General features: G+C 49.1%; 9 protein-coding genes across 9 annotated transcripts; 5 read left to right on the top strand and 4 right to left on the bottom strand.

Annotated features, from left to right (window-relative positions):
• Positions 1 to 134: 134 nt before the first annotated feature.
• Positions 135 to 2,812, top strand: N7520_000562 (uncharacterized protein; the record flags this gene model as incomplete). Its single annotated transcript, XM_057134497.1, has 9 exons — positions 135 to 139; positions 191 to 213; positions 278 to 580; positions 631 to 673; positions 729 to 858; positions 913 to 1,134; positions 1,208 to 1,803; positions 1,868 to 2,158; positions 2,218 to 2,812. The coding sequence occupies 9 exons, from the start codon at positions 135 to 137 to the stop codon at positions 2,810 to 2,812; spliced, it is 2,208 nt and encodes a 735-aa protein (XP_057000433.1).
• A 203-nt stretch (positions 2,813 to 3,015) lies between these two features.
• N7520_000561 (prefoldin subunit 5) lies at positions 3,016 to 3,810 on the bottom strand (the record flags this gene model as incomplete). The annotated part of the gene is made up of 4 exons (XM_057134496.1): positions 3,016 to 3,068; positions 3,133 to 3,250; positions 3,311 to 3,597; positions 3,759 to 3,810. The coding sequence occupies 4 exons, from the start codon at positions 3,808 to 3,810 to the stop codon at positions 3,016 to 3,018; spliced, it is 510 nt and encodes a 169-aa protein (XP_057000432.1).
• Positions 3,811 to 4,083: 273 nt separating this feature from the next.
• On the bottom strand, positions 4,084 to 6,271 carry N7520_000560 (putative proline--tRNA ligase AIM10; the record flags this gene model as incomplete). The annotated part of the gene is made up of 7 exons (XM_057134495.1): positions 4,084 to 5,459; positions 5,510 to 5,642; positions 5,693 to 5,772; positions 5,823 to 5,913; positions 5,962 to 6,005; positions 6,062 to 6,140; positions 6,191 to 6,271. The coding sequence occupies 7 exons, from the start codon at positions 6,269 to 6,271 to the stop codon at positions 4,084 to 4,086; spliced, it is 1,884 nt and encodes a 627-aa protein (XP_057000431.1).
• Positions 6,272 to 6,487: 216 nt separating this feature from the next.
• On the top strand, positions 6,488 to 9,967 carry N7520_000559 (RNA-binding ribosome biosynthesis protein MAK21; the record flags this gene model as incomplete). Its single annotated transcript, XM_057134494.1, has 3 exons — positions 6,488 to 7,249; positions 7,307 to 8,436; positions 8,485 to 9,967. 3 exons carry the CDS (start codon positions 6,488 to 6,490, stop codon positions 9,965 to 9,967), a joined length of 3,375 nt encoding a protein of 1,124 aa, XP_057000430.1.
• Positions 9,968 to 12,015: 2,048 nt separating this feature from the next.
• N7520_000558 (putative neutral amino acid permease) lies at positions 12,016 to 13,716 on the top strand (the record flags this gene model as incomplete). Its single annotated transcript, XM_057134493.1, has 4 exons — positions 12,016 to 12,258; positions 12,333 to 12,475; positions 12,530 to 13,583; positions 13,636 to 13,716. 4 exons carry the CDS (start codon positions 12,016 to 12,018, stop codon positions 13,714 to 13,716), a joined length of 1,521 nt encoding a protein of 506 aa, XP_057000429.1.
• Positions 13,717 to 14,326: 610 nt separating this feature from the next.
• N7520_000557 (glycine decarboxylase subunit T) lies at positions 14,327 to 15,817 on the top strand (the record flags this gene model as incomplete). Its single annotated transcript, XM_057134492.1, has 2 exons — positions 14,327 to 14,697; positions 14,761 to 15,817. The coding sequence occupies 2 exons, from the start codon at positions 14,327 to 14,329 to the stop codon at positions 15,815 to 15,817; spliced, it is 1,428 nt and encodes a 475-aa protein (XP_057000428.1).
• A 266-nt stretch (positions 15,818 to 16,083) lies between these two features.
• N7520_000556 (ankyrin repeat domain-containing protein) lies at positions 16,084 to 19,157 on the bottom strand (the record flags this gene model as incomplete). Its single annotated transcript, XM_057134491.1, has 2 exons — positions 16,084 to 18,771; positions 18,819 to 19,157. 2 exons carry the CDS (start codon positions 19,155 to 19,157, stop codon positions 16,084 to 16,086), a joined length of 3,027 nt encoding a protein of 1,008 aa, XP_057000427.1.
• Positions 19,158 to 19,513: 356 nt separating this feature from the next.
• Positions 19,514 to 20,824, top strand: N7520_000555 (uncharacterized protein; the record flags this gene model as incomplete). The annotated part of the gene is made up of 1 exon (XM_057134490.1): positions 19,514 to 20,824. One exon carries the CDS (start codon positions 19,514 to 19,516, stop codon positions 20,822 to 20,824), a length of 1,311 nt encoding a protein of 436 aa, XP_057000426.1.
• A 166-nt stretch (positions 20,825 to 20,990) lies between these two features.
• Positions 20,991 to 23,705, bottom strand: N7520_000554 (uncharacterized protein; the record flags this gene model as incomplete). Its single annotated transcript, XM_057134489.1, has 1 exon — positions 20,991 to 23,705. One exon carries the CDS (start codon positions 23,703 to 23,705, stop codon positions 20,991 to 20,993), a length of 2,715 nt encoding a protein of 904 aa, XP_057000425.1.
• Between the last annotated feature and the right edge of the window lie 703 nt (positions 23,706 to 24,408).

The following is a 24,408-nucleotide window of genomic DNA, read 5'->3' as shown; positions in this document are numbered from 1 at the left end:
TCAAACTCTGCCTTCTTATTGGAATATTGCCGTATCGTCTTCAAAGGTTACGTCTCTTCCAAAGTCACTTCTTTTCGATTCTCAGCCTGGAAACAAACCAGCACTCACGCCCACTCATCAAGAACCTGTCTACCATGGAGTAAGTGCAATCTAGACCTGAAGCTAGCTTTTATGCTGACCCAGATATTAGGTGGGAAAAAACCGCAGCTCTAGGTAATACATCAAGATCACTCATTCTAGTCCACAGGTTTGACAACAATTGACGTTTCATCTATAGACTGGAACCTACCGGCATATGGCCGGATTGATAGCAAACGGCCCCTTTCCACCATTTCGGATGAGGCGGCGACCACTCCAGACCTGATCTCAACAACACCACCGCCATCACCACCCTTGCCAAATGAGAATGCCACTCACGACAATGCCCCTTTTCCACTTCCTTCTCGGCTCCCTTTCCCCACGAGGCAGTCTGTCATCAGTGGGAAACAGCGGATGATTGAGCAGCGAGCTGCGCCAGAGACAGATGATCCCCAGGACAATCCAGCCAAGCGACGATGGCGACAAGGTCAAGCAGCAGATGGTATTATTCCTGACTACTCGTTTAGGGAAATCTCGTTAATATTGAAATAGCCGTTGTTCGTCTGCCCGAGGAGGCAGTCAACACCAGATTCATGTAAGAAAGTCAATCGCACACACTCCAAGGCCATTTGACTTATAAGCTGAAATAGTCATCGAAATGACGCCACCTCAAATGCATTAGTCAAATCCCTAGCTGACGGTAAGGAGCGAGGAAGGGTTCTCGAGCGCATCGCCCAGGCGACAGACACCCACATCGTGCCGGGCTTCAGCGGTGGTCGAGTGAGTATTGAATTTCAGTATATGTTATTCCAAAGGCTAATCATATGTTCAAAGGTTCTGCTTATCTGGGGAACTGCTGCACAAGTCGCTCAAGCGAAAGCAATCATCTCGAAGATGATTGAACAAATTTTCTGTCGAGTTGATGGCCGGCGACGATGGAGCAAGATCCATCCTGAGTATGTTGAGGACCTCGAAAAGATCCTCTTAGAACGGGCGATCAAGACCCATCTGGCTTCGCTGCGCGAACAACCTGCCACAGATTCTCCTGAATCTCCGGTGAGTAATAGCCCTATTGATGACGAGAGACCTCTGTTTTGGGTTCACAATATTCAACTAACTGCATAACAAGACGGTGTTTAATTGGCCCAATGATGGCCCGACAATTCAGGAAGGTCTTGGGAACTACCTGGAGAAACTTGACTCCATTAGAGAGGAGTTCCAAGTGCACATTTACATGGAAGAGGCCTCTGCAGACAAGATTTGCATTTCTGCAACAGTGGACACTGACATGGAGCAGATCCTTGCTCGCCTTCAGGATTTGTGGAAATCAACTGTGGCGAAACTTGACACCCGTATAAAAGCCTACATACTCGAGCCACCTTCAATAGACACTATGCGAGAAAAAGTGGTTTTGGTGAAGAGTGGTAGGTTGGCGCTGCCATTACTTCAAATAAGTCAGCAACACCTTCTCCACGAATCACCTCAGCCACAGTGTGTTGACATCGATGTAATTCGGAAGAAGAACAACGAGCTCCTGCTAAGCAGTTTCCGGAACGCGTTCTCGAAAGCCGACCTTTTTGCCGGTCATCTGCGGATGCGTGTTCACTTTGGGTCTTTTGTTATGGATAGGTATCGAGAGCCTGGCGGTGGCCAAAAGGCGTTCGGCCTTGACGAATTTCGTGATATGATTCTTCTTGACCGAGCTAGAGGACGTTTAGTACCGGGGTAAGTGATCGTGAGTTACCATCTTCAGAGCTATCATTCTAATCAAGACCTTGGCAACTTTTAGATTGAAAATCAGCGGCGAAGAGCTGATTTCTCGATGCATGAGCGCTACCTCTCTTTTCCAACCCGTGAATACTTCATACACCCTTTCAGAGATCAAGGACATCATGCCGACCTATGCAGCAAGGTTTGAGTTCTCGGGAGTCACCAATTCCCTATTTTGCCTGGAGGTAGATTTCAGACGACGTAGCACCGAAATTGAAAAGGGTTGCCATCGATGGTTCAACGTCCATGATGAAGACAATGGACAAATGCGCCGATTGCCTCTGCAAGTTGGTGTTATGAATTTTTTACGGTATGCCCTAAAGCAACACCCCCCCCATTTGGATCCTTTCAATACTCACATTCTTCCAGCTCGGACTGGCAAGGGGACATTGAAATCTTCGAGCCGCTGCACAATGATCAGACAAATGAAAAGTTAGTGAATTTTCTCCACTCCATCAGGTTTAATAACCGCCCGAAAATGCACGGCATGGCTACCAAGCCTCAGAAAAAAGTAATGTGTGCCCCAGTCGCACCACTGTCCGGCTATACCGAGAAATCCGCAATCCAGTTGCTGGTCAAGGGCACGAAGTATGTGTTTGAAATGGCTCGTTTCGATCGGTACACCCAGTCTCTAGGTGCCTGGAGCTCGACACCCACCGTTTCATGGGGTGCTTCGTTGTTTGACCCTAGCTGGGATGCTGCCTTGGGCGCCGATATCAAGTCATATGCAACGGACCCGAAGTACACAGCCAACCAGTTAGGACCTTTCGAGTGTTTCTTTCCTCCGCAAAATGCCCCAGTCACCGAAGGCGACAACAAGGGATTCTTGCAGTATATTGAAATCGTCTACAAAATCTCTGACCTTCTCGGGCTGAGCGAGGACGAATTCGAGAAACTTACAGAGGACTCGATCAAGCTCAGACTGGCGGAATTGATAGATGTGGACCTTGGGATGCTGTTTTAGATCGAATGATATGTTACGCTGCTCGTTCTGGTTTTTTGAAAGGTCACCCTTGTTGCCATGAACCCTGACCAAACATTTATGCTGTATTTGGAACCACCCATTTAGCAGGGAAGAATGAAATTGATGGAAAAAAACCGATCTTTTGACTTATATTTACTGGCTTATCTAAAGCCGTCATCGAGCTTCGTAAGTGGTATACAAGTTTAGGCACTCGCACCAGCGTCTGCCTCGCCGCTAAGCATCTTCTGTCTAAGCACTGAAAGGGGTCAGCAAACATATCCAAAGTACATCGCATGCAAATTCTCAGAAATGAAACTTACCTTCTTCCACAACACGCAACTGAGAGTTTTTGCCCTGAACAATCTTCTCCAACTCAACCAGATTCGCATCTAATCCCTTCACCTTGTCATCGTAAAAAGCAATCGCTTTCTTGGGTGTCTGCATCAAAAAGGACCGTCAGTCGTCCGTCTCTCGTGAAATCAATTCGCAGAATCATACCTTTTCAACGTAGAATCCAGTTCCAACGTCAACAAGCACCTTTTCCCGATCCGCCAATCGACCCTTAACATACAATGAGCTGGTAAGCGGGACCAGGATCTCATCGCAACCGGTAGTTCCCTTGGCCTCGGAGCCAGTCACACCATCATTGATCGAGCGCACACAATCACGGAACTTGGCTTGTGCGGCGCGCAGCTTTGCGTGAGAGGTTGTCAGGTGCTCCAATTCGGAGGTGAGGCGGGTTTGGAGGGCGCGGAGTTGGGGCAAAGAAAGGGTGGCCAAGTTCACTATACAATTGTAAGAAATGGATTCAATTGGTATGACTGTGTGCTGCTTTGGTGTTTAAATCATGCGACTTGCTTCCACAAGATAGGTTTCCTTGGGTGAGAAGCTGGCTGGGGTTGCTGCGGAAGGGGGAGATGTTTTCATCTGGGCTTGTCGGACGAACCTGTGCCTGGGGGAGCTCCGCCGGAGCTTGAGTCGGAGTTTTGAGCCGACATTGTGGTGGTTTTGGGTTGGAGGTTGGAAAATTAGAGATTCTGAGCGCGTAGCAGAGTTGAGTTGATGCGGGCGGAGGTGGGGTTGAAGACCGTGGCATTAGTGTGGCTTCAGCCATTTTTGCTTGTGTTCGCAAGTTCGGCTGTAGTAAATGCGGTATGTACACGCACTTTATATTGTTCGGGAATTGCAGTGGAGAGAGGAATGAAATGTAATACAAGATAGTATACAGGCTTGATTTCAGATATTCTAATAGTACAGGGTCCGGCTCATGATCACAGCTGTGTCAGCAGACTTTCAACGAACTCGGGCAGTTGCTCCATGGAGACATCCTTCTTCACATCAAGTTGTCGACATTGCACCTCGACAGTCTGGTTCTTCTTCCAGCCATTGCCCACAACAATAATTATGGGATATCCGATCAGATCCGCATCCCCGAGCTTCCAGCCCATGCCCTTGTCACGATCATCCAGGAGCGTGTCTATGGGCGTAGCTCGTGCAGTAAGGTCATCATAAACCTGTTCGGCAACGGATTCCAGTCCCTTGCCTGGGACTACCACGGCTTCATAGGGAGCAATGACACGGGGCCAATTAAGCCCCTTGGAATCGACCAGTCGATTAGCCACGGCAGAGACCATACGTGAAACGCCGATTCCATGACAGCCCATCTGCATCGGCACAATCTGTTCCTTGCCCGACTTGACATCTGACGGGGATGCGCCCTCAAGAAGAGCTGGGTTGACCGACACTGATGCCTGCAGCACCTCGCTATACCGAGTGCCCAAGTGGAATGTGTGTCCGAGCTCTACTGCCGGGTTGCTGGTTAATAGTCCATCTGCACACTGCGAGCATTTGTCTTCATCGTGCACGCGGATCAGACTGAGTTTGTTTGGTGCATTAGGGAACCGGTCCAGCATCGAGTATTCGATGTCGGCGACGGTGCACTCTGCTTTCTGGAGGAGATCGCTCAATGGCGGACGCTGGTACACTCGCACTTGCGAGTCATACAGATCAAGAACACGGGGTTTCACATTCACCGGACGAGATTTAACACGCGCAACCCATTTTTCCAATGGGTTCTCCACACTCAGGTCGAGATCCACACCTGCAGCAGTGGCGATTGCCTTGACAGCGTGCGAGTTGACATGGCGCTCAACGGGCTCTTGAGACCCGCTTTGCATAGAGAATTTAGGGTACCAGCCGCGTATAAGAGTATTACCGTCATGTGAGATAGCCATCCACATGCCTGTGGAGACTGTTGGGGTGACATCCGTTGATGCGTCCTCGGTCTGGAAGCCTGGGACGTTGTTTGGCTCTGCAGATTCATTAAAACTGTGGGCTTTTCCATCTGCAAGTTCCTCATTGTAAACGTGATCACAGTGTGAGCAGCTCACCACGCGATCTTCACCTTTCGAGCTGATAAAGTGAAATTCATGGCTAAGGCTGCCACCCATGTTTCCTGAGTCAGCAGCAGCAACGAGATAGGGGACCTTAAGCTCATCAAAAAGCTGTGTATAAGCGTATTTAACCGCTTGGTAAGTTTTCAGTGCTTCTTGAACGTTGTAATCAAATGTGTATAGATCTTTCATGATGAATTCGCGGCCACGAAGGAGACCTTGCCGAGGCCGGGCTTCATCTCGGTACTTTCTCGCTATTATAGGTCAGAAAAATGGTGCTTCCAGTTGTTGTGTTTCATCTTACTGATTTGATACACTCGCAGAGGGAGGCTCTTGTAAGAGGTGGTGAGGCTTCCGACGAGTGTAGTAATTTCCTCCTCATGAGTCGGAGCAAGGAGAAAACGGGTATCTTTGCGATCGTGGAGTCGAAATACCTCCTAGTAGATATTAGCAACCTACTAAGCGAGGCGATGAGCCGTAAACATACCTCAGAGCTGGCGTTTAACCGACCGGACTTTTCCCATAGCTCCTGTGAGGATATTGAAGACAAGGACACTTTGGATGCACCTGTATGTCTAATTAGTTCTGATTTAGTGATTCAAAGGCGGCCAGCTTGCCTAATGAGCGCATATGCTTGTCAATAAGGCGTTCGAGCTTGTCCTGTACTCGCAGTCCCAGGGGAAGCATATGAAACACTCCAGAATAGGCCTAACAATCGTCAGCATTGAAATTGATGAGACTGATGGGATTACTCACCTGGCGAAGAAATCCGGCTCGAATTAATAGATCATTGGCATCCTCTTGTACTTTATTAGCTCTGCGCTAATCATAACGTCTTAGCAGGCCGAGAGCGCACCTTTTTGACCATCGACTGGTTTTTTGGAGATACCTCCAGTCGGAATCCAGAAATTTGAGACCCGGTTTCTTCCATCATACTATGCAATATTAACATTTTGAAGCTTGATTGTTTTCGGGAACCGCGTACATGAAACCCGCATTGCTGGACACGAAGTACCGGTGTCCGCGCTACCCTTAATAAGCGACGGGCCCCAAGGGTGACAAGCATTGACAGTGACTTGGGAAGGCAATTCTTAAAGCCTTCCGTTTCAATTATCACAATTCAGTCGACAAATAAGAAACCTTGAGAAATCGTTGCAGTCACTCCTGGACTGTTTCTTATCGTGTTGGTCCGAGCGTCCTGATAACGGGCCCGCCGCAAAAGATTTCTCCGTCCAATTTTCTCTCTGTTCATAAAACATACCGCAAACCCGGACACTTCACAATGGTCAAAGGGAAAGGCAAGCGCCCTTCCGGCGCTAATGAGCCCATCCCGGATGGAGGTGTTTCGATTTCCAAATCCCAATCTACGTCTACTGAGCCCCAGATCGATGAGAGCGCTTTCGCCGGTTTACGTCAGAAAATTGAGCAACGATTGAAGGATCAGAGCTCCAACAAGGGAAAATCGAAGAAGAACGACAAGTCAAAAGCCCCGGCTGAGGCTGCACCTACGAAGCAAGAGAAGGAGGCCGCCCCCAAAGCTGGTCAATCCCAGGACTCTTCTGCGCATGGCAAGAAGCGGGATCGCAATGGGGAGGTGATTGCTCGGGAGGAGAAGAAGGAGGGAAAGAACAAAACTGGAAAGTTTTCAAAGAAGGTTGACGATGATGAGACCCTCCGACAAGAGATTTTGGCTATGGGCGGCACCGAGGAGGACCTTGACCTTCTTGCCGGTGTTGACTCCGAATCAGAGGTTGAGGGTGTCAGCGCCAAAGCTGGGGACAATGACCTTCGGAAAGAACTTTCAAAGATGTTGGAGGCTGCTGGCCACGTTGTGCCGCAGGATCTAGCAGAGGACGAAGTCGAGGAGGAGGATGAAGAGGAGGCCGAGGAAAGCGCCGAAGAAGATGAGGGTGAAGATCAGGACATCAGTGACGTCGAGAACAGCGAGCCTGAAGATGTCTCCGATATGTCTGAGGTCGAGGAGGCGCCCAAACCTAAGGAGAAACAGCCCGAGATGCTGATTCCCAAGGAATATGCCACGCTGGTGAGTGCGCCCTGGTTCTTCCCTGATTAGATTTTCTTGTTAACAATTGCCCATTAGGCCATTCTTCCTCGTTCCGATTGGTTCGCAGCTCCTGTTCCCAAGCTTGCCAGCGGCAACGCGAAGCAAATGACTGCCCTTCCTAGACACTTGGTCGACCGCATCCACGAACTCGCCAATTCGCTATTACAGGAGGAAAACGAGAAGTATGCTAAAGCCCAACAAACCTCGGCTTCGTCATCCCACAAGTTCTACACCACTATTATGGCCTCGGGTACCCTGAGCGATAAAATCTCCGCATTGACGCTTGCCGTTCAAGAGTCTCCGCTGCACAACACAAAGTCTCTAGAAGCCCTTATTGCCTTGGGACGCAAGCGCAGCCGTGCGCAAGCAGTTGAGGTCCTCCGGTCTTTGAAGGATATGTTTGCTCAGGGAACCTTGCTGCCCAGTGATCGCCGTCTGAGAGCATTTGCCAACCAGCCATCTCTTGTTGCTGCCTTCCAAGGTGCTGGTGGCCGCTGGACTGAACGAGACCCGCTCCCCGGTGGTCTGCAGAAGAGCCACCTCATTCTTTGGGCTTTCGAGGAGATTGTCAAGATTCAGTTCTTCGAGGTCCTCAAGATTCTGGAGATCTGGTGTAACGATGAGATTGAGTTCTCACGGACTCGTGCAGTCAGTTATGTCTACGAGCTTCTTAAGGAGAAGCCGGAACAAGAAGCCAACTTGCTGCGTCTGTTAGTCAACAAGCTTGGAGACCCTGGCAAGAAAATTGCCTCGCGCGCCTCTTATCTTCTCCTGCAGCTTCAGCAAACACATCCCATGATGAAGCCTTTAATCATCAAGTCCGTTGAGGAGCTATTATTCAGACCTGGTCAGAGCCAGCATGCGAAGTACTACGCCATTATCACCCTCAACCAGACCGTTCTCAGCTCAAAGGAACAGAAGGTTGCTGCACAGCTACTTGACATCTACTTTGGCATGTTTGTCACTCTCCTGAAGCCGCAGGCTAAGGAGCCTACCTACAAGGGAAAGAACAACGGCAAACTGGGCCAAAAGGGCTCAAAGAACAAGGCTCCTCCCAAGGGAGAAAAGGGAGAAGCCCAGACTGATGAAATGCGAGAGAAGCTGACCTCGGGTGTCCTCACTGGTGTCAACCGCGCCTACCCGTTTACTGACTCTGATTCTGACCGGTAAGAATCTATACTCTGATATCACTAGCGCATGCTAACCTACCTTAGACTCTCGAAGCACATCGACACTCTCTTCCGCATTACACACTCTTCAAACTTCAATACCAGCATCCAGGCCCTGATGCTGATTCAGCAGCTTACTGCCTCTCACCAAGTTGGCAATGACCGCTTCTACCGGACTTTGTATGAGTCGTTGCTGGATCCCCGTGTCATCACCTCCTCTAAGCAGTCCCTATACTTGAATGTTCTATTCAAGGCACTCAAGAACGATTTGAACGTTCGCCGAGTCAAGGCATTTGTCAAGCGTATCGTTCAAGTTCTCGGACTGCACCAGCCTGCCTTCGTTTGCGGTGTGTTCTACCTGATCCGCGAGCTGGAGAAGACCTTCACCGGTCTTTCTTCTTTGTTCGACCAGCCCGAAGCGAATGACAGCGATGACGAAGAGGTCTTCCGGGATGTTCCCGACGAGGATGATGAGCCGACTGTGCCTACTCCTGTTGTTGAAGCCCAACCCAAGAAGCAGGCCAACGGATATGATCCCCGTAAGCGTGATCCTGAACACAGCAACGCCGACAAGACTTGTCTCTGGGAATTGCTGCCCTATACTTCCCACTTCCACCCGTCCGTTTCTGTCAATGCCGTGAATCTCTTGGAGCACAACCCCATGAGTGGCAAGCCCGACATGACCATCCATACTCTTACCCACTTCTTGGATCGTTTCGTGTACCGTACCCCCAAGGCCAACGCTGCTTCCCGCGGTGCCTCTATCATGCAACCTCTCGCTGGTGGTGAAGCTGCCGACCGGTTGGTGGAGGCTGCCAAGACTGGTCAGCAGGCTATGCCCTTCAACTCCGAGAACTTCTGGAAGAAGAAGGCCGACCAAGTCGCGGCAGAGGATGTCTTCTTCCACGAGTACTTCAACCGTGTCAACAAGGACAAGGTTCGTGCTAAGAAGGGCAAGTCTACTGAAGACCGTGACAGTGATGAAGAGGTCGACCCTGAAGGTGCCAGCGACAACGAGGACGAGATCTGGAAGGCCCTGGTTGACTCGCGACCTGAGCTGGAAGATGGCGGTGAGAGCGAGGACGATCTGGACATGGATGATCTGGAATCTGCCTACGATGATGACGAGGACGAGGAGGGTAGCGGTGACGAGGTCATCTTCAACGACGAGTCCGATGTGCCGTCTGACGAGGACATGGCCGACTTCAGTGGCTTTGAAGATGAGGAAGCCGAGGCTGCTCCTGCTGCCAAGAAGGCAGCCAAGAAGCCCACCAAGGAGAAGGCAAAGAAGGTGGACGAGGACGACGAGGACGCCTTCGACATGGATGTCTCAGACGACGAGGCATTCCTCGACAGCGACGACGACCTGCCATCGGACATGGAGCTCGGCGGCGTGGAACTGGAAGCTCCCGAAGCCGCCCCTTCGGCCTCGGACTCGAAGAAACGCCGCAAGCTCAAGCACCTGCCTACCTTCGCCTCGGCCGACGACTACGCAGCCCTGCTCGCGGACGAGGAGGACGGCATGTAATCGACCCTGCGCGTTCTTCTTTGCATATACGTTATATCCTTTCATCAAAAGTGACGTCGCACCGACATTCTCCCGTGCATTCCTTATTGTCGACGGCGTTCTCCGGGTTCTTTTGTATGCTTACATGTCTATCTCAATGTATGGATGTTTGGCTATCGCCAGCCAAAATAAATACCAATCAAGTTCAATGTTACCTTATAGAGTGAATTTCTCCGGAGCATCCTCCCAAATCCGTAGTGGCTGAATTGCATATGCAGATTAATTTCACCCAGATCACAACTCCCAATACGGTAAAAGGTCGCCCCCAATCCATATGTCCTGATAAGCTAGACGCTACACCTTATCGGGATCCCTGCAGCGCACACGTCAGACGAGTGCTGTATGTTAAGGAAATAAGACTTCGCCAGCTTATCCCCGAACAGGGAGTTGGATTAAACATGAGACTCGTGGTCCTTGGGTCAATCTGGGTCGTTGCCGTGTTCCCAGGTGAGTATGTGGGTTCCGCCTGCATGAGGCCATCGCGGATGATGAGCACGCAAGAGTGGACCGAAGTAACGACAAAGGCCGAGACTCCAGGCTTCTAAGGAACATTGAACGGTACAAATCATGCGATTTTCCAATTATGTACGTCTTATGGAATCTCTAATTGTAATACGTAATGCTAACCTGACCCGGCTTGATCTGTTTATTTATCTAGAATATTAATGATTTATATTCATAAGTGACGATCTTATACCAAATGCAGGCTTCGAGTCCAGATTGCTGAGTCATCCACGTGTTTCTTGATGACTAATTCACGTGATAAGGTCACGTGGAGTCTCCTTGTCCTCCATAGATTAGACGCTCTTTAACTATGATCTCAGCCTATGACAATGACGGTTTCTGTTTCTCGGTCTCTTTGTCTCTTATTTCTCTCTTTTATCGATACTTACCTCATCAATAGACGGAGCAATCCGAATTTATTTGATAATTTTTCCTAAATTTGCTTCTCATTTTTCCCGTTTATGGCGAGGATCCAGTTTTTGCTCCGCATCCGGTTACTTGATCGAATCAACAGATGAGAAAGGGTCACTGCGCACGCTTCCATGTTTTCAGGCTTATTTAACTGGACTGTGTCTGATCCCGACCGGGGATTCCTGGCAACTTCAGCTTCTCCATTCGACACCTGCTTGCGGGGTGGATTTCGGCCCACTCAGGAAGGTCGTTGCTTTAACGGAACTTGCGAAACCAGGTTACTGTACAGTACTCGCCCCATTCTGCCTCGTGGCCCCTTGACAAGACATAGAAAAAGAAATATACTTTGTTATATAATTCCATTTTATTTTATTTTATTTGATTGAATTTCCTACGTTCAAGTTGATCCCGTAGTCTTCGGCCATATGTAGAATCAAGTCCCTGAGCGGATACAATAAAGCCCCTGAGGGGCAAAACCGCCTCTCCCGAGCGACTTTACTGCGCCATGGCTTGATCCATGGCTTGAACCGTCCTCGTCCTCGGGAGGTCCATCACGTCATGGGCTTGCGCCCGGATCGACTTCAACGATACTAAGTCATTTCCGGTCAAGTGGAGAAGATCCCGACTTCTAAAATGACTGGTATTCAGTAGAACCATAATTACACTCCTATTCTGTCGTACTAAGCTCATCTGGTATACCAGATACCTTCCATACCAATCTTGGTCGTTGATCTTTTTTTTTTCTTTTCTTTTTTCACATTTCACCTCTGCCCTGTTTCTTTAAATCTTTGTCATTACAACTATTTCGAGATGAACCAGTCCAAATCTTGAATCACATTCAACCCATCTACCGTTGTAGATTTCGTTTTGCCCTAAGATCCGTCATCGTTCCCGGTACCTGAATATCCATCCCGTCGCAACAAATCTCATACTCGCTAAGTGCCGAACTCGAATTCCCAAAAGCACCCTTTCAACTTCTTTACGGTCCAGTCTTATATATCGATCGGCATTTTTATGTATACGAAGGTCTTCGGTTCAGTTCCTTTCGACTCTGCAGAGTATCATAAGCGGTTCGCCCGCTCGCTAAGATCAAAATGGTCGCGCCAGGACATATCGCATCATGGGATCATCGCTCCGATAGCGATAAATCCGAGGATCTGAGTGATAAATTCGACCAGAGCCCTAAACAAAAAAATCTCGATCTCGAGGGTCAGGGTCGTCGCTTGTCGCATGCCCATGTCGCAGTGGACTCGTCTTCCACCACCGAGAGCGTCGGTCGCCAAATTGAGCTGGAATCTGAGAATGGAATCAAATATCGTACATGCAGTTGGCAGAAGGTAGGTTTGCGTTTCCTTGCGACTTGCAGATACATTGGACGTGGCGCGGTTGCTGATTGGTTTGGAATCTATAGACGGCTGCATTGCTCTTTTCGGAGTACATTTGTCTGGCGATGATGTCCTTTCCCTGGTCTTACTCGGTTCTTGGTTTGGTTCCGGGTCTGATTTTGACTGTTTTCATTGCTGGTGTGGTGTTGTATACTTCGTTAATTATTTGGTATGTCACTTTCACCGCTCCTACGGCATACATATACTTATGGTACTTTCTCAGGAAATTCTGTCTGCGACACCCGGAAATTCGCGATGTGTGTGACATCGGCCAGTATCTATTCTGGGACTCGAAATGGGCATGGTGGTTCACTGCCATCATGTTCCTTCTCAACAACACCTTTATTCAAGGCTTACATTGTGTTGTCGGGTCCGAATACCTCAACACCATCTCCAATGGCGGTGCCTGCACCGTCGTCTTCTCGCTTGTTGTGGCGATCATCTCCTTCTTCGTTTCCTTGCCACGAACATTTAGCGCTCTTGCACGATTGGCCACCCTTTCCGCCTTCTTCACATTCATCTCCGTCCTCCTAGCCATGATTTTCATCGGAATCGAAGGTCACCCGGCCGGCTACCCCAGTGCTGGCGAGCCAGAAGTTCTCGCCTTTCCAGCCAAGGGCACAACCTTTGTCAGTGGTATGAGCGCCTTCCTGAACATCAGCTACACATTCATCGGTCAAATCACCTTGCCCAGCTTTATCGCCGAGATGAAGGAGCCGCGCGACTTCTGGAAGTCCGTGACAGCCGTAACCATCGCCGAGGTGATATTGTTCAGTCTAGTCGGATCCATCATCTACGTCTATACCGGCTCGCAATCAGCATACATGACATCGCCGGCCTTCGGCTCGATATCAAACGAGGTCTACAAGAAGGTCTCCTTCTCGTTCATGATTCCTACCCTCATTTTCCTCGGCGTTCTTTACGCCTCCGTCTCTGCGCGTTTCATTTTCTTCAATATCTTCGAGGGAACACGCCACAAGACTCAAAACACGGTGGTGGGCTGGGCTTCCTGGGCTGGAATTCTAGCCGTGCTTTGGGTTATGGCGTGGATCATCGCCGAGGTTATTCCGTTCTTCTCAGATTTGGAGTCGATTATGAGTTCATTGTTTGACTCGTTCTTCGGTTTCATTTTCTGGGGAGTGGCCTATCTTCGCATGCGGAGGGATGACCACGGACCTCATTTCTATAAGACTCGGGGAATTCGCGGCTGGTTGGGTGCAATTTTCAACGTCAGTCTGATCTTAATGGGTCTTTATTTCTTAGGGGCTGGTACCTACGTAAGTTCATTGAAATCGCCCCTCTCCTTCATTTGCTAACATTTCTCTGCAGGCTTCTGTCATGTCCGTGATCATCAGCTACAGAGAGGGTAGTGTTGGTGGTGTTTTCACTTGCGCCAGCAACGGACTGTAAAACCCTGCGGGGCGGAGTTTATTTTTCATTTTGTTTCTTTTTCTGCAGTTTCATCACATCTCGTATCGTTGCACTTATCCAGAATGGATAGTGTCACTGGTAGATTTTCATGACATGATGACCGGGAGGGCTTGCGCACATTCTCCATTGGGGTTCGATGGTTGGTTAATAATGTGCTGTGATTTCTATTCTTATTGATATACGTGGTAGACGCTGCGCAAGTTTTGTATAACTTTGAAGAGAATTGGGATTTTGGACTTGCCTTGCTCTGATATGATATACATCATATCGCGCAAGTCCTTGCATATAGCGGCAACTGAAATTTAATCACACGAATGGTGTTCGGGTCAGATATCTTGACCTGATCGATTTTTAGTCATGGCCTTCAACATTATACTTTGTAGCTGTAAATCGTAATTTCTATCTAAAGACTTCTTTCACTGATAGAAGCTCCCATGGGTAACGCCGCCGGGCGGAGGCCACCCTATCTCCACGTGACTTTTCCGCAGTGCTTCTCCGACGGAGTAATGTTCTTCTGTGACCCATTTTCCTCCTCTTCTTTTCTTTTCTCCTATACATTCAATACATTTCTCATAGCATTGAAAGCACAATGGCCAGTGTTCGTACTCTGAAGAAAGGTGCCGACCTCGTCGCTGCCAGAGCGGCCGCTCTCCATGCACCCCGCGCTGCTATCGGCTCCACACTACTGCGGCGGGAGCTATCCTCCGCGGTGCGAGCCCGCATGCCCAGCACCCGGATTGCCGTCCCCAAGGCAATTGGAACGACTCAGATTGTGCGATATGCCTCAAGCTCAAGCGAGCCTCTGAGCAAGACACAGCTGTATGCGTTGCACGAGGCTCATGGCGCCAAAATGGTGCCCTTTGCCGGGTTCGCCATGCCGCTCCAGTACACCGACCTGAGCCATGTGGAAAGTCACATGTGGACTCGTGAGAAGGCCAGCTTGTTTGACGTTAGTCACATGTAAGTTATGGAGCTACGTGCGTTTCCACGGAGCTCAATGGATACTAATGATTGTGTTTGTAGGGTGCAACACCACCTGAGCGGACCAGGTGCTCTTGAGCTTCTGATGAAGATCACTCCCTCCTCACTAGACAAATTGGCTCCCAACACCTCTACCTTGTCCTGTCTCTTGGAAGAAGGTACCGGTGGTATTATCGATGACACCGTTATCACCCGCCGCGGCGAGGACACCTTCTACTTCGTCACCAACGCTGGCCGCCGTGCCGAGGACCTTGCCTTCCTGACGGCCGAGATTGACGCTTACCGCTCCAAGCACGGCGCCGACAGCATCAAGTGGGATATCCTCGAGGACCGCGCCCTGGTCGCCCTTCAGGGCCCCCTCGCTGTGAGCGTCCTGCAGCCCCTCATCAACTCCACCAATGCCTCCGCCGCCGAGACCGACCTGAGCACCCTCTACTTCGGCAACTGTCGAGAGCTGCACCTCACCCTCCCCGACGGCTCCGCTACCCCCTCCCCTCTCCTAATCTCCCGTACTGGCTACACCGGCGAAGACGGCTTCGAGATCTCCATCCCTACCTCCGTCTCCGCCTCCCTTCCGGAGCAAGTCGTGAACCTCTTCCTCCAGAACAAGGACACCCGTCTTGCCGGTCTCGCAGCTCGTGACTCCCTCCGCCTGGAGGCTGGCATGTGTCTCTACGGCCATGATATCTCCACCGCACAGACTCCCCCCGCTGCCGCCCTGGGCTGGGTCGTTGGCCGTGACCGTCGCGACCCCGCGACTGCTACCTTCAACGGTGCCTCCGCTATCCTGTCCCAGCTCGCTAGCCCCAAGACCGTAAAGCAGCGCCGTGTTGGTCTTACCGTTGAGAAGGGCTCGCCCGCCCGTGAGGGTGCCATTGTTGTGGATATTTCTGATCCTGCCAACCCCGTTGAGATCGGTGTTGTTACTTCTGGTGTGCCGAGCCCGTCACTCGGTGGTGCGAACATTGCCATGGCATATGTTCAGACAGGTTTCCACAAGAAGGGCACCGAGGTCGGTGTCAAGGTGCGCAACAAGGTCCGCAAGGCCAGTGTTGTCGGTATGCCTTGGATTGAGAGCAAGTTCCACCGCCCGTCCTAAGCGTGGATGACTTTAAATTCTGTCCGTCCTTTTATGTCTTGGGCCATTTCCCTGTTATGAATATTGAAGAAAGCGGTGATAGCCTAGGTTGCACCTTGTATATATTCTTTTCGCAACCGTGTTTACTTATCTTAAACGTTTCCCATTTCCACCCTACAAATGCATCATCTACTTCAACACTAGACCATCAATCGAATCATTCCTATACATATACATAGCAAAATTGCGCTCAGTACTCTGTTAATTCACGCAAATGTTCTTTTTATTTAAACCACATTCGTCAATCCCCCCTGTATATACATTTCAGCAGCAGGACTAACCAAAATCTGCCTCAGCCTATCCTTAGAACCCCCATCCAACCGAGAACATTGCAACAAAAGCCGAGCTATATCCTCATTCCCCGAGAAAACAGCCATAGACAACGCATTCCGTCCATGATTATTCTCGGCATTAACCTGCACTCTATCACAGAGAAGGAACTGTTCGACAATATCATCATATTCCCCGCGAATTGCTTTATGCAAAGGCGTATTTCCATCCACGTCCTTAGCATTCACATCTACTTGGGGCATGGCAAGGAGAACAACAACCATACTAAGGAATCCGAGGCGCGCAGCAATATGTAATGCCGTCTCGCCATGGCTGTCAACGCAGTTGACATCCAATGGCACGGTACGGATGCGATGACGCGCGAAGCTTTCACTTAATGTTTCGACTGTTTCTGTATCGCCCGAATTTGCTGCTAGGATGAGAGGCGTCCGACCTTCTTTGTCCGTGAGGTTGGCGTTTGTATTGGCGAATCCCAAGATCGTGGTGAAAGCTTGGTATCTTTTGTGAAGGAGAGCTAAGTGGAGTGCAGTGAGGCCTGCTTCGGATCTGAAATTGACGTCCACGGAGTCCTGTGCGAGGTAGAATCGGACGGCATTTCCATTGTCTAGGATCGATGCCAGCATTAGGGGTGTGAGGTCTTCGTCGTCCAGGGCATTGATGTTAAGTACTCCGCTTGTAAACAGCTTGGTGAGCAACTTGTCCATATTTCTGTGTTGCTCGGTCGTACGAGTAAAGTGGGAGTGACAGTGGGAATAAGCGTATTGGTAGAACGAGAATGTGTGACTCGCGTGGCCTTGACAGAGGGGACGGACTTGGGCAAGAGTTTTAGAGAGATCAAGGCCGGTTTCTGATTTAGCTTTGAGTAATTTGATAGCTAGATGACGGATACTGGTGGAAGAGGGAAAAGTCGATTGGAGAATTGTAGCCGTTGCTGCACTGGCATTGATTTTGGGGATGACGGTTCGAGATATTTGTCTGTCGAACACATTATAGCTGAGGTATGTAATAATGATATCAGCCATATATCTATGCGCGGTGTCCAATGTAAGACTCAATGGAGCTTTCGTTGTCCGTGCGTGAGAATCAAGTAGAAATTGTTTCAAACTGGGATGGACGAGTCGTGCTGTCAGTTCCTCTTCGTCGATATTGATTAGACAACCACAGCTTGCTAGAGTTTTGTAGATATTGTTGAGGTTTTTTGACTGGTCCCATTCTGTCTCACCCGGGACAATGCTCAATGCCTCTTGCATCTCGTATACCGTTAACGGACGCCGAGCAGCAATGACTAACTTGAGAATTGATCCTTGCTGAGAGGGCTCTTTCCATTCAAGCCGCTGGAGGATGCGAGAAAATGTTCCAGCCAGATCTTTGGGCAAGACCTGGAGCGCCTGACGGAGCTCATAGTCGGTCTTCATAGTACACAGGGTTTCGATCTGCAGGGCAACCCACAGAAACATCCCTTGAGATCCATGAAAAAGTGCATCTCGGATCTCCAAGATTAGAGTGGGGTCTCCAACAACTAGCCTTTGTGATTCAAGACAGTCCTCTAGCTCCTCTAGAATGAAAGCCTGAATCTCAGAGCTATTTTCCGGGATGGGTATCACCGTAGCTGACACAAAGCCCACTGAGTCTATCCTCCGGTCATAACTTGTTGGATCCGAGCGAAAAGACGCACAAATGCGTATGTTGAAATTTTCTTGGAGCTTGACTAATTCCGCCATCGTTTTGAGTCGTTCAGAGTTCTCCAAATCATCTAGGCCATCAACTATCATGAAACACTGCAGTGATCGGGATGGAAAGGCGTGTTCGAGGAGACATGTCATCCTCGTGAATTCATCCAATTCGGCGCATTGATTCAAAGCTTCTGCTACAAACGTGAGGTCTTCAACACTACTTAGTAGTTGTCGGATGAGGGATCCAATGACGGTGCGAGCCTTGAGCGATTGAGCGACATCGTGCCGGCAAAAGAAATAAGCCACCAAGAAATCTGGACAATGAAGGTGTAAGTCCTCAACCATATTGGCTAGAATCACTGATTTTCCAGCGCCAAGTTTGCCCGTGTATGCGAGTGTGCAGGAAATGCAACAAAGTGCAGGATCTTTCCAGGTAATATACTCTGGACATACTCGGAAAAGAGTTGAAGTGCCCGCCTTTCGAGTTTGTTTCCAGATCACTATGTGATCAAATTTTGAACAGAAGTTGAGTACTTGTAAACGTGCATCAATCTTCCACTGCATGATCTCATTTTCGGTCTTGATGATTTTCTTCCATAATGCATTTTGAAATTTCGAAGTTTTGACAGACTCTTCATCAATTTTCTCAGCCACCAGCAGCGTCATTTCTTCCTTGATATTCGTGGCCCAGCGTTCTAGGGTCAATTGAAATGAATTCAGTTCTCCCTCATTCATAGTCGCTTTCAGCTGTCCAATCGTTGACTTCTGCGAAAACCTCAAAGTCTTGTGACATATTTGCACAACGGTGATAAAGTAGTCACACATGTAAGACTGTAAGTTCTTCGATCGTGGGTATAGAAGAGCCATTTTTTCATAACGTGGCGCAGATCGACCAGCCACCATGAACAGCGTCGACAGCTTCTCAATGTAAGAAGTGTATTTCGTCACGAGCTACACCAGTAAGCTCAATACCATGTCAATACTATGTCTGCACTGACCAGCAATGATGATCTGAGGACCGCCCACACGCCACAGGCTATCAGATTCTGGGAGCCTCCGACAATGATATCACCCATCGCAGCGAACCGTTGAACCGCTTCGAGAACGTTCATCATTCGAGCACCAAAACAACGTCGCTTGGATCCCAATGCCAGTTGATCTATCTCTGCAGTAAGACGTAAAACATCTTGCGCACCGGGAGGTTTCCCTCGCATCTGAGCCTTCTCATTCTGGAACGCTATTTTTTGATTGTCAGGCAGGTCAGCTTCGAACATGGAAACCGCCTGTGCCAGCCGAATTTCTGGCTTCAACCGGGGTGGTGAAATTGTCATTGACATTGTCATGTCAACCAGATCAGAGATCTTGAACCATATTCTTTTGATGTCTGTGGGCCATTGGAAAGTGGCGAAGGTTTCGCTTTGGTGAGACCGTGCGGGGTCGGCTGTGTACCTCCGCGGTATTGTGCTTGATCAAATGCATCCCCAAATGCCATGTAAGTTTACTCGCGTCTTATGTCAGCTTCCGAGGAGTTTGGTTTCTCCTTCTGCGCCTCTTTTGTCGCTTTGCCTCTGTATGCAGCCTAATTGTGCCGTACGAACTGTGGCTGTGCAATGGCTGCGGCGCAGTCACAGAAAGACTTTCCTTATAGTGAAGAGTCACCGGCGGGTTGACCTTTCATTTCATTTTCAGACAAATGTTGCACTCGTCATCTCTTCGGGAGGCATGCACTCATCCAGATTCATTGTTTGCGACCCAACAAGATGATCTCCTCCGCATGATCTACCAAGATTTCACCACTGACTTGGACCGGCTCAAACGAGCCTACTCACTTCGCTCTGGTCAACCAATCTACCCGACCACCACATCTCCATCCTATATCCTGTACGAAGCAGATTATGATGAGGTGAACCGAACCCTAGTGGGGTTCCTCAGTCTGCGTTGGATTCACCGCGGGGAATATGAGAAATTTGTCGGCTCGCAGCCCCCAGATGTTCGATTAAGCCGGGATTCATTTGAATGGATACGAGAGTTCTACAGCGAGGTTATTGTGGATGCTGACGCGCTCTACGCTTTAATTACCTCCATCGTCATCAACGATCTGGGCAAGGATCCACAACTTGCCTCTGACTATCAACAAGTGACTGGTATCGATATCGCAGATTTGAATCATGATGCGATTCTTCTGAAAGCATGCACAGTCGGGTTGGTTTTGTCACTGGAGAATTTGACATTACCATACAAAGACGATCTCCTGCGTGGCATCGAGCTAGGCGCGACTTTCAATTTTGGACAGCTGGCCCAGGCTGAAAACGTCCCAGCCTGTCTATCGGGTCTATTGTTAATGAATGACATGCCACGCTGCTTCCAGCTTCGCTTCATGGAGCAGCTTCTGGACATTTCCGGAGCTGCAGGGCATATGGATTCTACCTGCGCGAAGAAACTCATCCAGCCTATATTCGATTCCTATCGGAATGTCTACGATGCATGCCAGAGTGTTATTGCTGGTAATGCAAATTTTCGACAGGGGTATGATTTGGTTCTTTCGAGAAGGGCACATTATCTTCATGGAGAAGGTTTTCCGTTGCTGCGTGTTGAAGACTCGGATGATCGAGCATTGATACGACTATTCTGCATGGGAAATGTCACGACTCTTGATAAGGCGAGTCTGTTTAAAGATACATGGGATTCGCTGGAGATTACTGTCAGAGATGCGTTGATATATGCACTTAACATTGATGGTGTGAGTGGTGAGCCTGCGGTCCAACCGACTTATATGCCTGCTTTTCTTAGTCGGATCGGTGACAAGGTATCATTGACTTGCTCGTTACGATTCTTATCACGTGTGATGACTCGGGTAGGGTCTGTAGATTCATCGGTACTGGTCATTGAACGGAGCGTCTTATCAGTTATGAAACAATACGTTGAGAGCGGGGAATTTGACAAGGATCCCACTGTAATAGAGAACATCGATGTGCCAGAAGGAGTTGTTGCATTAACCACATGACACAAACAAGAGCATCTCCATAATTTGAAATGATTGATTAATCAAGCTTATGCACAGATGAAAAGTCTTCTATCTTATAATGAACATTGATATAACATTAACAGAGCACGCCGACAGTCTGGAAAGGGTATGTATAACAGAAAAATGGCTCCAAAACCAACCAAAACTAGTAAGAACGAGACGGTATCTCGGTAACAACTCGCTGTACCGTATCTTTCTGTGGGGGAGTAGGAGGAGGAGGCGAAGGAGCAAAGCGGGAAGCTTTCTCTTGTTGAGCATATCTCAACCGAGTACGGCTCACATCACTCTGACTAGCCAAACTGACCTTTAACCAGTCATTAGGCGTAGCCTGATCCTCAATTGAGCTCCGCATGCGCACCACACATTCCCGATACAGACAATTCTTGTCAAAACGCCAACTACACAAAAGCGCCCGGAGCATACCACCCTCACGGCCACAGATCAATGCCACTACTGGCGGTCGCTCGGCAGCAATGACGGACACGGTCATATCTCCCGTATCAACGATGGTGAACAAGCGATGCGTATCCGGAATACCATGAACTTTCCTTTCCTGTTCCCAATGATCACGGCCTAGTGGATCACCATATTTATCACGAGGTTCAACACCCATTCGGATCTTCGGGTGACGCAGACTTTGAGAGAAGATCGTGGATGAAGGTGCGTACGAAAGTCGGTCATTGAAGTTTCCGTAGATCGCCTTCTCAATTTCTCGGAGGGTCATTGTCCCTTCAAATCCGACCATATGACAAGATAGTCCGGACGATCCACCACTGCATAGATATCGGACGGCCCGGGGACTGAAGCAAGAGATTATCCAGGCGACACCGACATATAGCAAGATACCATACATGTATTGGTCGATGTTGAGAGTGGTTCCTCCGTTCACGCCTGCGAAGGCTAGAGAGATCACAGTTGCGAAAAGGTTGAACCCGGCCAGCAGGAACCATGCACCCATCCACACGATGAATTGAGATATATTTGCGCGCAAGCTGGTGAAATTCTGCACGTACTGAACTTCCGGGAAGCTCTTCCATCGGATGGGGATGCCGCGGCACCGGTCCAGAATGACCGTTGGGGTGTACTTGTCGCTGCCGATACCGACTACCTCACATGAAGGTTCGATATCCCACAAATGGACGGAATATTGATCTTGGTCTGCGATATTTCGGAGGAGAGCTTCGCTGCCAGCCACAGCGTACCTCTCCTCGCCTTGGATGCTGGACTTGCTGGGGATGGTTGACCTGTAACTTGGCCATAGGCAAACCAGACGCTCCAACATCTCGTTGCTATCATTCACAAGAGATAAGCGCGCAATGGCCTGGAACGTGTCGTCTTCTTCATCTGGTGTGATGCGATAAGACAACAGGCCCATCGCAGCATAGGCCATGCTGGTGGTTGTATAGCCCTCAACGTCTCCAGTGACTAACTTCGCCATGGCCTGCACGGCAAATGTGAATAACTGCAGCTCACTGAGCTTGGTCCGATTCGTATAATGATCAATGAGGTGACTGATTGCGTCTTCAGGTCGCTCTCCGTTGCTTTCAGTAGTCGTTGCTGTACTGATAGGGTCAAACGCATCCCAGAAACTGTTATACATATCCGACAGTGACACATCATAGAAGACAGTATCCGTGGACTTATTACCGACAGATGGCAATTTCCATTCCGGCGTGATACAGTATCGAATCTTTTCAGCCGCGAGGAGAACTTCAGGCAAAGTCCATACCCGCTTTCCCCATATCTTCTTGTCTTCGGCGCTATCGCTTGGCAGCAGGATGTACACCCGTCTTGCACAGCGCACTGCATCACAGATGGAGTTTATATCCCTTGCCTCGTCGAGTTTGTTCTCGTGTGAGACACAGTCCGTATCCACCCAGAATGCTTTGACCGGCTCTTCTTTTGGATCTCGATTGGCGTTCTCACGCTCCAGGATACTCCCAGCTATCTTGTGGAAAAACGGCCTCAAGATATCGTCACCAGCACTGTAGTTTCCCCGGGAGAAACTCAAGAAAATATAAGGCTGTAGCATGCCTGTATTCTTATCCCGGAGCTGTGTTGTCTCTTTGGCTACCCACTCCTCTTTGTCTGTGTCCCATACGACCAGGCGGCGAGGGGTCAAAAGCCTAGCGAGACTTGACTGCGGTCGAGTATTCCCCGGCGACTGATCAAGGATATTGATAGCGTGTTTGGGCCAATCCCATTGCACATTATCATAATCCTCGTATTTGTCAGACGAGCCTTCACCACTCCACGGCTTGGTAATAATATCGACGGAGAGCAAGACCTGAATAATCCACGCCAATGTCAAGGTAAAAAAGATGGACAGGACATGGTGTATTATGCGAAGGCAGACGATCCAAACTCGTCGCGGCATGCTCTTCTTCTCTAGTGTTGAATCTGGATCATCCTCGCTCGGATCAACCCATCCTGATTCATATCGCTCGAGATTCAATGGATTGAGACAAAGCTCCGAGAGTCGAATTATAAACGGAGTCCGTCCGTCGATTTGCGTTTGACCCCAATGCCTTGGTCGGGTATCTTTTTGCGCGTCTTTGGTCGCCTGCACGACTAGTCGACGAGGAAACTCTTTGGTGGTACTATAGTACGTATCCAGATCGGGGAATTTCTCGTGCTCGTCATCTCCGTTTGGATTGAGGTATCGGCGCTTGCGGATCACCGGGTCTTCGTGCTCAAGCTCAATCATGCGATCCCTCAGTTGCTCGGGGGTGAGCTTTGGTGGTCGTCTGAACCTAAGACCAGGAGACCAGTGCCAACGTCCATCATAATGTTTCTGGAGGTTCTTTTCCCATGCCTCGTGCTCCAAGTCTTCTTTGCTGGAGGATTGAGCGGCACCCATATTGGCCAAAACTTTTATTTTCGACTTAAAAGAAACAAGTCCAGAAGAGCCCAGTGGGGATATTGTAGGTTTTTGTTTGAAATGTGGATATATAGATCCACACACCCATCAAGGAGGCTCGGTTGGGAGCCCTCATATCAGGGGCTTAAGCAAGTATAAAAAAGCCAGAAAACGCCAACGTCTAGCATGAAACATATCAGCTTTGATAATTTATCTGACCAATCTAAGGCTAGTAGCGAGATTTCGGCCCCTTAAGTCGCTTAGACCTCTATAGACAGACCCTTAACTAATTTAGCTCAGCCCCACTGGATGTATTTTAGGCTTAGTGTCTCTGCCTTTCTTCCGATCTTGCACACATTGACTCAAGTGCTGGGAAAAGATATGTAAACTTTGAACTATCTTGAGCATTATTAAAAACCAAGACGATTAACCATACAGCCCGCCGCTTTGTCAAAAGTAGAATTATGGCCGATGAAACTAAATTTGCCCATAGCGATGACGTTAGAACCAAACTGTGCTTACATTTCTACCATATTCCACATCAAGCGAATACGAAGACAATGTGGACATGAAAAAATCAGGCCTATATGGGAAAACCTTATAAGATTTCAAATTCAACTGACTTCAAATCTTTGATGATCACAAGGTAAGCTCGACCCCATTTAAGACTAATAGAGTTAAGCGCTGACGTGACCGGCGAACC

Source organism: Penicillium odoratum (assembly GCF_028828045.1).
Source record: "Penicillium odoratum strain IBT 22623 chromosome Unknown utg000001l_segment0_segment0, whole genome shotgun sequence".
NCBI classification, from domain to species: Eukaryota; Fungi; Ascomycota; class Eurotiomycetes; order Eurotiales; family Aspergillaceae; genus Penicillium; species Penicillium odoratum.
Note: the sequence above shows the minus strand (reverse complement) of the source record. Positions and strands in the feature narration are given on the sequence as shown.